The 14,734-nt window shown below is 42.6% G+C and overlaps 1 protein-coding gene across 1 annotated transcript in view; it reads right to left on the bottom strand.

Moving 5' to 3' along the window:
• Positions 1 to 2,465: 2,465 nt before the first annotated feature.
• LOC115167609 (protein kinase C-binding protein NELL1-like) overlaps positions 2,466 to 14,734 on the bottom strand; it is a 500,899-nt gene continuing 488,630 nt past the window's right edge. Inside the window, exons 17-20 of the mRNA XM_029722201.1 lie at positions 12,219 to 12,412; positions 9,428 to 9,604; positions 5,617 to 5,841; positions 2,466 to 3,432 (exon numbers count right to left, since the gene is read on the bottom strand). Coding sequence (XP_029578061.1) covers positions 3,382 to 3,432; positions 5,617 to 5,841; positions 9,428 to 9,604; positions 12,219 to 12,412 — 647 coding nt within the window. The 3' untranslated portion in view covers positions 2,466 to 3,381. The remainder of the gene's footprint in view (positions 3,433 to 5,616; positions 5,842 to 9,427; positions 9,605 to 12,218; positions 12,413 to 14,734) is intronic.

Below are 14,734 nucleotides of genomic sequence, written 5' to 3' on the forward strand. Positions count from 1 at the left end.
GAGTGTTTTGAATACTGATGTTAACATTTCTGGTTATAATATTTTTCGGCAAGACAGATCTTCCAAAGGTGGGGAAGTGGCAATCTTTACCAAGGATCACCTTCAGTGCTCGGTTGTCTCCACCAAGTCTGTCCCCAAACAATTGCTTACTAATCCCAAGAAGTTCTGGAAAACGGTTAAAGACCTGGAGAATAAACCCTCCTCCTCACAGCTGCCCATGTCCCATAATGTTGATGATGTGGTTGTTACTGACAAGAAGCACATGGCTGAGCTCTTTAATCACCCCTTCATTAAGTCAGGATTCCTATTTGACTCAGCCATGCCTCCTTGCCCATCAAAAATGTCCCTATCTCCCACCCCTTCTAATGCGACTAGCCCCAATGCTCCTTCCTCTTTTTCCCCTGACCCGCTACAAAGTTTCTCCCTGCAGGCGGTCACTGAGTCTGAGGTGCTAAAGGAGCTCCTTAAACAACATCTGGGTCAGATGGTTTAGATCCTTTCTTCTTTAAGGTTGCTGCCCCTATCATCGCCAAGCCTATTTCTGACCTTTTTAACCTGTCTCTCCTCTCTGGGGAGGCAGCCACTGTTCGTACTTTATTTAAAGGGGGAGATCAACCTGTTATAGGCCTATTTCTATTTTGTCCTGTTTATCAAAAGTGTTGGAAAAACTTGTCAATAATCAACTGACAGGCTTTCTTGATGTTTATAGTATTCTCTCTTTTGCAATCTGGTTTCCACTCAGGTTATGGATGTGTCACTGCAACCTTAAAGGTCCTCAATGATGTCATCATTGCCCTTGATTCTAAGCCATGTTGTGCTGCTATTTTATTGACTTGGCCAAAGCTTTTGAAACGGTTGACCATTCCATTCTTGCTGGCTGGCTAAGGTGTATTGGTGTCTCTGACGGGTCTTTGGCCTGGTTTGCTAACTCCCTCTCTCAAAGAGTGCAGTGTATAAAGTCAGAACATCTGCTGTCTCAGCCACTGCCTGTCACCAAGGGAGTACTCCAAGGCTCGATCCTAGGCCCTACACTCTTCTCAATTTACATCAACAACATAGCTCAGGCAGTAGGAAGCTCTTTCATCCATTTATATGCAGATGATACAGTCTTGTACTCAGCTGGCTCCTCCCCGGATTTTGTGTTAAACTCTCTACAACAAAGCTTTCTTAGTGTCCAACAAGCTTTCTCTGCCCTTAACCTTGTTCTGAATACCTGCAAAACAAAGGTCATGTGGTGTGGTAAGAAGAATGCCCCTCTCCCCACAGGTGTGATTACTACCTCTGAGGGTTTAGAGCTTTAGTTAGTCACCTCATACAAGGACTTGGGAGTATGGCTAGATGGTACACTGTCCTTCTGTCAGCACATATCAAAGTTGCAGACTAAAGTTAAATCTAGACTTGGTGTCTTCCTTCATAATCGCTCCTCTTTCACCACAGCTGCCAAACTAACCCTGTTTCAGATGACCATTCTACCCACACTAGATTACGGAGACGTAATTTATAGATCAGCAGGTAAGGGTGCTCTCCAGCGGCTAGATGTTCTTTAACATTCAGCCATCAGATTTGCCACCAATGCTCCTTATAGGACACATCACTGCACTCTATACTCCTCTGTAAACTGGTAATCTCTGTGTACCCTTCACAAGACTCACTGGTTGATGCTTATTTATAAAACCTTCTTAGGCCTCTCTCCCCCCTATCTGAGATATCTACTGCAGCCCTCATCCTCCACATTCAACACCCATTCTGCCAGTCACATTCTGTTAAAGGTCCCCAAAGCATTCACATCACTGGGTCACTCCTCTTTTCAGTTCGCTGCAGCTAGTGAGTGGAATGAGCTGCAACAAACACTCAAACTGGACAGTTTTATCTTTCCATTCAAAGACTCAATCATGGACACTTACTGACAGTTGTGGCTGATTTTCGTGATATATTGTTGTCTCTACCTTCGTGCCCTTTGTGCTGTTGTCTGTGCCCAATAATGTTTGTACCATGTTTTGTTCTGCTACCATGTTGTGCTGCTGCCATGTTGTGTTGTTGTCATGTTGTGTTGCTACCATGCTGTGTTGTCATGTGTTGCTGCCATGCTATGTTGTTGTCTTAGGTCTCTCTTTTTGTAGTGTTGTCTCTCTTGTCTTGATGTGTGTTTTGTCCTTGCAGGAGGCCTTTTGCCTTTTGATAGGCCGACATTGTAAATAAGAATTTGTTCTTAACTGACTTGCCTAGTTAAAGAAAGGTTAAATTAAAAAGTATATACTCGATTTTAGTCAAGGCTCATCCTATATAACTACTACCTGTTCTATTCATATACAGTCTATAATGTCTATATACACCACTATATACATTTATATTCCAGACTCTGTCCTTGATATTTCTTACTTTTTCTTTACATTTTGGGGGATTTGTGTGTATTATTTTGTATTGTTAGGTATTACTGCACTGTTGGAGCTAGAAACATAAGCATTTCACTGCACCTGCGATAACATCTGCAAAATATGTGTATGCGACCAATAAAATTGGATTTGATTTGAGATAAACTCTGTGGGAAAATATTGCTTTGGTAGCCCCTCGATGCAAAAAACACAGCAGTTTCTGTTTTCTTCCTACAAATGTGGCTCAATCTTTTGATCCATTTAAGCTACAAAATATTATGACCCCATCAAACGATTCTTCTGTCTCCTTCTACAAAGCCCACATGCTACACAGGACTTATTAGACAAGACCAGGCACTAAATCAGACTGGGGGGAAAAGAGCATCATCAACAATGATGCTCTTTTCCACACAGAAGATCAAACAAGATTATTGCCTGATGATCTTTTGAACTTCCCAACACATTTCTGTTGCATTTCAGTCACTTCAAACCATACTTCCTTCACATTGAAATACTGTCAAAAGGACAGTCAGACTAATTTCTAATAGACTGTCATAGCCCCAATTAAAAAACACTGTCCCTTGATTATACATTTTTTACATGGTGGGGTCACGGGCCAAAAAAGTTTGGGAATCTCTGGTATACACACACACACACACACACTCACACACACAAACATACAGGACACACACGTATATGGGTGCAAGTAAAGGCGAGAAACGGTTATATGTAGGTTGGTCTCATCCTGTAGTTGTTTAGCAGACACAAACTCCATCTCTCCGTCTGTCAGCAATACATTGTGACTTTAAGATCCAGTGTGGACGCACAGCTCTAGCCACTTCCCTAAACCAGGCAGAGTGTGTGTGTGTGCGTACATATGTGCGTGTTTGTGTGCATGTGTGGTAAAAGGTCCAAAGGTAGGGTCTTCAAACAGTATGACCAGTCTAGGATCGGCAGAATGGAGTGATTGGAGTGGAGGAGAGTAGTACGGCATCCGAAAGAGGAGTGCTTAGTTGTTCTGAAGGCAGTCCAGCTCCACCGAACAACACACACTTCCATTCTGACCACAGCAACGATAAATAAGGGGAACATGAAGAAAAAAAGAGACGGGTAGTTAGTTCCATTCTGTTTGTGCATGTTACCATGTGTGAGTGATGCAAGGTGAGGTTAGGGCCGGGATTCAATAAACGTTAAAAGGTAATTTACGCTATAGAACCGACGTGCAGCATTACCATGTATACGATCTCTGCGAACATCGGGGAAAATGCATTGTGTAACCTTTATTTAACTAGACAAGTCAGTTATTAAGAACAAATTCTTATTTACAATGACGGCCTACCCCGGCCAAACCTGGATGACGCTGGGCCAATTGTGCGCCACCCTATGGGACTCCCAATCATGGCCGAATGTGAAACAGCTTGGATTTTGAACCAGGGACTGTAGTGATGCCTCTTGCATTGAGATGCAGTGCTTTAGACCACTGCGCCATTATTGTCTGTATAGTGTGCTGCCCTATAATGCGCCTTGCATTGAATCCCGGCCTAGGTTAGGGTTGCTTGCTTTGTTCTTTCAGGTGACACAGCTGTGTGTGTTTGTATTCCTGTAAATATGCAGGCAAGGGTGGCACATACAGGGTGGTTCTGGCATTGTTTATGTGTCTAAAGGGTGTGTCTGTATGACACTAGGTATGACACAATATCAGCGGAACCTGTACAATACAATGCATTCGGAAAATATTCAGACCACTTGACTTTTCCCACATTTTGTTACGTTACAGCCTTATTCTAAAATTGATTAAATCGTTTTTTTCCCTCATCAATTTACACACAATACCCCTTAATGATAAAGTGAAAATAAGAAAAACCTTATTTACATAAGTATTCAGAACCTTGGCTATGAGACTCGAAATTGAACTCAGGTGCATCCTGTTTCCATTGATCATCCTTGATATGGTTCTACAACTTCATTGGAATCCACCTGTGGTACATTGAATTGATTGGACATGATTTGGAAAGGCACACACCTCTTGATATAAGATCCCACAGTTGACAGTGCATGTCAGAGCAAAAACCAAGCCATGAGATCAAAGGAATTGAGCTCCGAGACAGGATTGTGTTGAGGCACAGATCTGGGGAAGAGTACCAAAAACTATCTGCAGCATTGAATGTCCCCAAGAACACAGTTGCCTCCATCTTTCTTAAATCAAAGAAGTTTGGAACCACCAAGACTCTGCCTAGAGCTGGCCGCCTGGCCAAACTGAGCAATTGGGGGAGAAGGGCCTTTGTTCGGGAGGTGACCAAGAACTCGATGGTCACTCTGACAGAGCTCCAGAAGGACAAACATCTTTGCAGCACTCCACCAATCAGGCCTTTATGGTGGAATGGCCAGACGGAAGCCACTCCTCAGTAAAAGGCAGAGGACATCCCGCTTGGAGTTTGCCAAAAAGGCACCTGAAGGACCATGAATGCCAAGCGTCAGATCTGGAGGAAACCTGGCGCCATCCCTACGGTGAAGCACGGTGGTGGCAGCATCATGCTGTGGAGATGTTTTCAGCGGCAGGGACTGGGATGCTAGTCAGGATCGAGGGAAAGATGAACGGAGCAAAGTACAAAGAAATCCTTGTTGAAAACCTGCTCCAGAGCCTAAGCCCATAGGCAAGGCAATGCAGGAGTGGCTTCGGGACAAGTCTCTGAATGTCCTTGAGTGGCCCAGCAAGAGCCCGGACTTGAACCTTACCTAACATCTCTGGAGAGACCTGAAAATAGCTGTGCAGCGACGTTCCCCATCCAACCTGACAGAGCTTGAGAGGCTCTGCAAACAAATACAGGTGTGATAAGCTTGTAGCGTCATACCCAAGAAGACTGAAATTGCTGCCAAAGGTGCTTCAACAAAGTACTTAGTAAAGGGTCTGAATAGTTATGTAAATGTGATATTTCCGTTTTTTTTTAAATAAATGTGTTTTTGCTTTGTGACTATGGGGTATTGAATGCAGATTGATGATGAAAAAACTATTTAATACATTTTAGAAAAAGGCTGTAACGTAACAAAAAGTGGACAAAGTCAATGGGTCTGAATACTTTCCGAATATACTGTACTTTGCACTTGCAGGAGGTGCAGGGAAAGCTTGCCATTCACTGTGTGCGTGTATGTACATATGTATGTGTGTTTTTACGTGCTCCTGTGTGTGTATGCATTTTTGTTTGTGTGTGTCTGTGTCAGATAAGATATGAGTTGTTGCTGTTACCTTGCACTTGCAGGTGGTGCAGGGTGACCCTGGCATGGGCCACGTGGCACTGCTGAGGCGGGTGATGCCCGCGGGGTCCTGGCAGGTCTGCCTGATGTCGTTGGCAATATTGTCTGCCAGGCAGGGGTCAGTGACGCAGTGCGGGCAACATTCGCCCTCCACCAAGGCAGAGTATTTGCACGCCAACACTGGACACGCCAGGGGCCAGCAGTCCACCTTTCCCTCCTACAGAAAAATAGAGATAAGGCAAGAGGGATTGGTGGAGAATAGAAGCAAAACAAAGGACGAAAATAAGAGTTTGGAACAGTCCTTATAAGCGCTGGACACTGAGATGACTACTATGGGGTATTGTAAGACCATATTGAAAGATAAAGCTAGGAGTAGAGAGACAAGTGTTTAAGCAGCTCTCTAATGTGAATCACCTGATGGCTGACATAGTGGGATCAGTACTATGGCTTTGATCACCGACATACACTACCGTTCAAAAGTTTGGTGTCACTTAGAAATGTCCTTGTTATTGAAAGAAAATCAAATTTTTCTGTCCATTAAAATAACATCAAATTCATCAGAAATACACTGTAGACATCAATGTTGTAAATGACTATTGTAGCTGGAAACGGTTGATTTTTTTAATGGAATATTCAAAAAATAATAAAAAATGTACACCTTTTATTTAACTAGGCAAGTCAGATTAAGAACACATTCTTATTTTCAATGACGGCCTAGGAACGGGGGTTAACTGCCTTGTTCAGGGGGGATTCAGGGATTTGTTTTTGCAACCTTCCTTACTAGTCCAACGCTCTAACCACCTGCCTTACATTGCACTCCATGAGGAGCCTGCATGGCAGGCTGACTACCTGTTACGCGAGGGCAGCAAGAAGCCAAGGTAAGTTGCTAGCTAGCATTAAACTTATCTTATAAAAAACTATCAATCTTAACATAATCACTAGTTAACTACACATGGTTGATGATATTACTAGTTTATCTAACGTGTCCTGCGTTGCATATAATGGATGGGGTGCCTGTTAATTTCTCATTGAATCACAGCCTACTTCGACAAACGGGTTTTGATTTAACAAGCACATTTGCGAAAAAAGCACTGTCGTTGCATCAATGTACCTAACCATAAACATCAATGCCTTTCTTTAAAACCAATATACAAGCATATATTTTTAAACCTGCATATTTAGTTAATATTGCCTGCTAACATGAAATTGTGTCACTTATCTTGCGTTCATTGCACGCAGTCAGGACGCCTGGCTCGTTGCGAACTAATTTGCCAGAATTTTACATAATTATGACATAACATTGAAGGTTGTGCAATGTAACAGGAATATTTAGACTTAGGGATGCCACCCGTTAGATAAAATACGGAACGGTTCCGTATTTCACTGAAAGAAAAAACGTTTGTTGTTTTCGAGATGATAGTTTCCGGATTCGACCATATTAATGACCTAAGGCTCGTATTTCTGTGTGTTTATTATATTATAATTAAGTCTATGATTTGATAGAGCAGTCTGACTGAGCGGTGGTAGGCACCAGCAGGCTCGTAAGCATTCATTCAAACAGCACTTTAGTGCGATTTGCCAGCAGCCCTTCGCTGTGCTTCAAGCATTGCGCTGTTTATGACTTCAAGCCGGGTGGGTATAATTTGTGGAACGTTCCAACAGGAATCTATACCAAAAACTTCGTAAATAACAAGGTTGCCAAAAAACAACGCATACAAAGTTGTATAGCGGCAGAATAAGATACCGGGTAGGGAGTGGTCTATTTCATTGCGTTTTTCACTCATGACGTTTATTAGGAGCGAAGAGAGGGACGGAAGCTATACTGTTACACTGGCAATACTAAAGTGCCTATAAGAACATCCAATAGTCAAAGGTATATGAAATACAAATCGTATAGAGAGAAATAGTCCTATAATTTCTCTAATAACTACAACCTAAAATTTCTTACCTGGGAATATTGAAGACTCATGTTAAAAGGAACCACCAGCTTTCATATGTTCCCATGTTCTGAGCAAGGCACTTAAACGTTAGCTTTCTTACATGGCACATATTGCACTTTTACTTTCTTCTCGAACACTTTAAACCAAATTGAACGTTTCATTATTTATTTGAGGCTAAATTGATTTTATTGATGTATTATATTAAGTTAAAATAAGTGTTAATTCAGTATTGTTGTAATTGTCATTATTACAAATAAATAAAGTAAAAATAAATCGGCCGATTAATCGGAATCAGTTTTTGGTCCCCCAATAATCGGTATCGGCATTGAGAAAAAAATCATAATCGGTCGACCTCTACTAAGCTTATCATTTTAAAAGGCTAACTGATCATTAGAAAACCATTTTGTAATTATGTTAGCAGAGCTGAAAACTGTTGTGCTGATTTAAAGAAGCAATAAAACTGACCTTCTTTAGACTAGTTGAGTTTCTGGAGCATCAGCATTTGTGGGATTGATTATACTGTTACACTGGCAATACTAAATTTGGGTGGGTATAACGCCAGATACTCAACTAGTCTAAAGAAGGCCAGTTTTATTGCTTCTTTAATCCGAACAACACTTTTCAGCTGTGCTAAAATAATTGCAAAAGGGTTTTATAATGATCAATTAGCCTTTTAAAATGATAAACTTGGATTGGCTAACACAACGTGCCATTGAAACACAGGAGTGATAGCTGCTGGTAATGGGCCTCTGTACGCCTATGTAGATATTCCATAAAAAAATCAGCTGTTTCCAGCTGCAATAGTCATTTACAACATTAACAATGTCTACACTGTATTTCTGATCAATTTGATGTTATTTTAATGGACAAAAAAATGTGATTTTCTTTCAAAAACAAGGACATTTCTAAGTGACTCCAAACTTTTGAATGGTAGTGTATACTTAAGCAATAAGGCCCAAGGGGGAGTGGTATATGTCCAATATACCAAGGGCTGTTCTTAGGCACAACACAACGCCATATACCACAAATCTCAGAGATGCCTTATTGCAATTATAAACTGGTTACTAACGTAATTAGAGCATTAAAAATACATGTTTTGTCAAAGCCGTGGTAACCAGTTTATAATAGCAATTTGGCACCTCAGAGATTTGTGGTATATACCCGTCAGACAATCAGCATTCACGGCTCGAAACACCCAGTTTATAATATCAGTTTAATATCACAGGCTCACACTGTAAATTCTCTATCTCTCTTGGTGTGAATCACTTGAAGGTTTTGCCATAGGCTACAGTAGTGGCACCTGTGTCTAAGGCCTTAGAATGTCTTTCTTCCTTTCTGATGACACCTGAAGGCTGCCTGGGCCAATTAGAGTGATTGTTGGTGCCATGCTGATCCTGGGATTTGTGTTTCCACGGCAGCACCGTTTAGCTAATTGCACAGCTGTCAGAGCCCGCTAATTACCAGGTCCACCAGAGTAAGGTCATGCACCTCGCACATGCACACACAAAGACGTCACACACATTTACAAACGCAGGTGCGCACACAGACACACTGCCAAGGCCACAAAAAAATTAATTGTATTTCATATCAAGATGGTATCATCTGCTTCTTCACAGCCTGTCTCATTAGCATGCAAGGATCTGCATTGTTTCCTCGTAGCCATAATAATTAGCTAGGTGCTGCTCATGAAAGACACGCAATCAAGATCAGAGGAGACACACACATCCTCTTCATCCATGTTGCACAAGTGTAAAATGTGCGTGTGTGAACAAGAGTGTGTGTTTTTGTACAATAACGTACACAAGCATGCGCGTGTGTGTATGTGCATGCTATGCATGCAAATGCACGTGTGTGTGTACATACCAGGCAGCGGCACTGCTGGCAGCTGTAGATCCAGGAGTCTCTGCTGCGGTACAGTATGTGTCCACTCTGGTGCAGACATTGGCTGGACTTTCTGGAGTCACACTCAGGACAGCAGAACAGGTCTGCCTCGGGGTCCGCACAATGACACTCTCTCCTCCTGCAGAAGGTGCGCCCATCCTGGGGACAAGGTAAATGCATAGGAATTCAAAGAAATGTCAAGGCCATGGCCTGGGATGGTCCAGCAGTCTAAGCCGCTGACTCCTTATCACGTACTATGTGCCGCTACGAGAATGGGTTCAAATCAGACCCAAAATAAAAAAATAGTTCTACAAGCAAATAACCCTCAATCCCAGCATAGCTGGAACTTTGAGGCCTTTCTTCCAAAATGCTAATTAACTACTAAAATCAGGACAGTGACAGTGGTTTTGCTTGTAAATACTTTTCCAGTTTTATTACTGCCATTTTAATATTTAGCTTGAATGCACACACACACACACACACACACACACACACACACACACACACACACACACACACACACACACACACACACACACACACACACACACACACACACACACACACACACACACACACACACACACCTCCTACCCTACCTAGCTACCTACAGTCTTATCTAAACAGTTACACTCACTCCTCCTACAGAAGATATAACCATCCTGTAAGAAAGAGACATTGATAAGGCTACAGCTTACCTACAGAAAGGCTATAGTAACTGCAATGTACAGTATCTACATTTACATTATAGAGGAAAATGCACTCTATTGAGCAAGGCCATTACAATAATGCTGTTATAATCTCCACCCGGCACAGCCAGAAGAGGACTGGCCACCCCTCATAGCCTGGTTCCTCTCTAGGTTTCTTCCTAGGTTTTGGCCTTTCTAGGGAGTTTTTCCTAGCCACCGTGCTTCTACACCTGCATTGCTTGCTGTTTGGGGTTTTAGGCAGGGTTTCTGTACAGCACTTTGAGATATCAGCTGATGTAAGAAGGGCTATATAAATAAATTTGATTTGATTACTAACAATACTGACTACTATTTGTCATTAACATTTTGAGAGGAGTGTTTTTATGGGGTTAGGGTTTTGCATTGGATGTCTGGTCAAGGCCATTGGTGTAACTCTTTCTACAGAGATTCCAGGCTCTCGACCAGTGAGAACTTTATGATCCATTTTACTGGCCACACTGAGCCCTTGCCAGCTTGGCAATGAGCACAATAATGGAGATATAAAAACCCTATATAAAAGGTTGTTGCAAAATGTATAGGGTACATAAAATGAACTCGCATAATGAGTTGCCAATATCTTATTGGCGCGTATTGTCTCGCTACAGTAGCCAGTATCTCTCATGGTACTAATATCCAAGAGCTTTTTTAGTGTTAGCCTTTTAATGTTATGCCTATGGATATGAGAGGCATCACTAATTTTGCTCGGGTGGTTGACTAATGCCATGTAATATCATTCCCATTGTCTGCATTGTAGCAATTCTTTGGAATAGCCTTGAAATTATGAATTTTACAGCAAATGCTGCATTGTTTAATTTACCAAGTAAATGCCAAGTTTGTAATGTTAAAAATGCATAGCTTTCAATAATGCAAACAACCTCCAATTCAATATCGAATAATACATTTTGGGGTAACCACCCTAAAAAACACCCTTGCTAGGATTTGAAATTGTCCCACTCTCTATCTGAGAAACCGCTTAAGGTTGACTGGAGTACCTCTGTGTGTAGCCCTAAGGTTAAATTGCATAATCTTTCAATTGAATATACTTTTATTCAGCTTGACATTATTCTCACCGCTGTGCATAAGCCATCCTGAAGAAAATTCCAATCAATATAAATCAAATTTATTTATATAGCCCTTCGTATATCAACTGAAATCTCAAAGAATATAAGATTCTTACCGGCCGGGTTTCCAATGTGAGGTTTTCATGCTCATGCCTATAGCGATTGACTGCTAAGCTGCAAACATGTTCACCTTTTTCCCAATGAGATTGATAACAATGTAAGATTGTAAACAATGGGAGCTACAAATATATACTTTGATTAGGTAATGGTAGGCCTATACTTAATACTAAAGCCTGGCAAGTTTCCTGAAGAGTCCATCGTTATCATTAGCATGCACGATTCTGAAAAAATCTCACTTGTTCATATTTACTTACTTAAGCTGGACAGAGTAAAGGCACTGTAAATGTAGGTTTATCTTAATTTCTACCTGGTTCCGATTTGGTTTTAGTAATTTTAATCTCGATTAAGATTTGCCCCCCCCCCCCCCCAAAAAAAAACAGCCCATATGTTTGACACCCCTAAACAGTCATACAGTGAGAAATGAGACAATTATATTCAGCAGCAAGAGCAGGAACCAGCAGGGAGTTTGAGTGTATGTGTGTGTGTGACAGAGTAGAAGTGTGTGTTGTTCTCTGTGTTCATTCTCTGTCTTGACTTTGAAGTAGGTGTGTGTGATGTTACAGCGGGAACCGAGATGTGAGTGTGTGTGTGCAGATGGTTGTTTCATCTATGTGACTGTGTATGTGTCGTTCTGTATTTTCTTGCTTTGTTCCTGTTTACTAGGTAGTAACCACTAACAAAGTAGTTGTGAGGTGGAGATGTGTCAATGTGAGTGCATTCTTGGATGAGCGTTGGCTCACATGTAGGTGTGGTGTGTGTGTGTGTTAGTCTTACATTAGGAGCAGAGGGAGCAGAATGTGCGTGTGTGTGTGTGTGTGTGTGTGTGTGTGTGTGTGTGTGTGTGTGTGTGTGTGTTTGCCCTACCTTGCAGGAGCAGAGGGAGCAGCGGTCCAGGCTGTGGTTCCACTCCTGTCCGTTGTTTTTGAGGCCCTCCTCGTAAAGACAGTCTCCACTGCAGGCCAGTCCAGATGTGCACATACAGTCAAAACCACCTGGACGGTTCAAACACACACTGTCGTTCCAGCAGGTGTGTGTCTGCATGGCACACTCGTCAATGTCTGAAACAGAGAATAGCTGCTTTACCTATCAAAAACAAGAATGTGTGGCTTTCTTTGTGACGCCATTTTCCCCTCTCCATATTCCAGTTTAGTCTAGAGGGGTGGGGGTGGTGGTGGGTAGATATTCCATAAAAAATTCAGCCGTTTCCACCTACAATAGTCATTTACAACATTAACAATGTCTACACTATATTTCTGATCAATTTGAGAGTAGCAGCAGCATGGGGGGGTGGGCTGTGATGGGCCTGGGGGTAGATGTCTTATGGCTTGGGGGTAGATGCTGTTTAGAAGACTCTTGGACCTAGACTTAGCGCTCCGGTACCGCTTGCCATGCGGTAGTGGAGAGAACAGTCTATGACTTGGGTGACAATTTTATGGCCTTTCCTCTGACACCACTTATTATATAGGTTCTGGATGGCAGGAAGCTTGGCCCCAGTGATGTACTGGGCCGTACGCATTACCATCTGTAGTGCCTTACGGTCGGATGCCAAGCAGTTGCCATACAAGGCGGTGATGCAACCGGTCAGGATGCTCTCGACAGTGCAGCTGAAGAACTTTTTGAGGATCTGTGGACCCATGCCAAATCTTTTCAGTCTCATGAGGGGGAAAAGGCATTGTCGTGCCCTCTTCACGACTGTCTTGTTGAGTTTGGAGTCCACCATAATCTCCTTTTGTCTTGCTCATGTTGAGGGAGAGGTTGTTGTCCTGGCACCACAATGCCAGGTCTCTGACCTTCTCCCTATAGGCTGTCTCATCGTTGTCGGTGATCATGCCTACCACCATTGTGTCATCAGCAAACTTAATGATGGTGTTGGAGCCTGTTTGATGGTTTGTCTGAGGGCATAGCGGGATTTCTAATAAGCATCCGGATTAGTGTTCCGCTCCTTGAAAGCGGCAGCTCCAGCATTTAGCTCCTAGCGGATGTTGACTGTAATCCATGGCTTCTGGTTAGGATATGTACGTACAGTCACTGTGGGGACGACGTCGTCGATGCACTTGTTGATGAAGCAGGTGACAGAGCTGGTATACTCCTCAATGCCATAGGATGAATCCCGGAACATATTCCAGTCTGTGCTAGCAAAACAGTCCTGTAGTGTAGCATCTGCGTCATCTGACAACTTCCGTATTAAGCGAGTCACTGTTACTTCCTGCTTTAGCTTGTGCTTGTAAGCAGGAATCAGGAGGATAGAATTAGGGCCAGATTTGCCAAATTGAGGTTGAAGGAGATCTTTGTACGTTTCTTTGTGTGTGGAGTGAAGGTGGTCAATAGTTTTTTTCCCTCTGGTTGCACATGTGACATGCTAATAGAAATGAGGAAAAAAAGATTTCAGTTGGCCTGCATTAAAGTCCTCGGCCACCAGGAGCGCCACTTTTGGATGAGCATTTCCTTGTTTGTTTATGGCCTTTTACAGCTTGTCGAGTGCGGTCTTAGTGCCAGCATCGGTTTGTGGTGGTAAATAGACGGCTACCCTCTTGGTAGATAGTGTGGTCTACAGCTTTTCATGAGCTACACTACCACAGGCGAGCAATACCTAGAGACTTCCTTAATATTCCTTAACAAATAGACACACACCACCACACCTAATCTTAACGGACGTAGCTGTTCTGTCCTGCCGATGCATGGAAAACCCAGCCAACTGTATATTATCCGCGTCGTCGTTAAGCCACGACTCAGTGAAACATAAGGTATTACAGTTTGGAATGTCCTGTTGGTAGGATAGTCTGGAACAGAGCTCATCCAGTTTATTCTCCAGTGATTGCACATTGGCCAATAGAACGGATGGTAGAGGCTGGTTACTCACTCGCCGACGAATTCTCACAAGGCCCACCGATCTCGGCCCCCTGTATCTCCGTCTTTTCTTCATGCGAATGACGGGGATTTGGGTGTGGTCCGGGAGCAACAATATATCCTTTGTGTCAGACTCATTAAAGAAAAAATCTTTGTCCAGTTATAGGTGAGTAATTGCTGTTCTGATATCCAGATCTCTTTTTGGTCATAAGAAACTGTAGCAGCAACATAATGTACAAACAAAGCAATCAAGAGGACAAGTACATTAGAGTGTCTAGTTTGAGAAACAATTGCCTCACAAAAGTCCTCAACTGACAGCTTCATTAAATACTACCCGCAAAACACTAGTTTCAACGTCAACAGTGAAGAGGCGACTCCGGAATGCTGACCTTCTTGGCAGAGTTCCTCTGTCCAGTGTCTGTGTTCTTTTTCCCATCGTAATCTTTACTTTTTATTGGCCAGTCTGAGATATGGCTTTTTCTTTGCAACTCTGCCAAGAAGGCCAGCATCCCAGAGTCGCCTTTTCACTGTTG

The sequence above is a fragment of the Salmo trutta genome, chromosome 29 (assembly GCF_901001165.1).
Source record: "Salmo trutta chromosome 29, fSalTru1.1, whole genome shotgun sequence".
Taxonomy (NCBI): Eukaryota; Metazoa; Chordata; class Actinopteri; order Salmoniformes; family Salmonidae; genus Salmo; species Salmo trutta.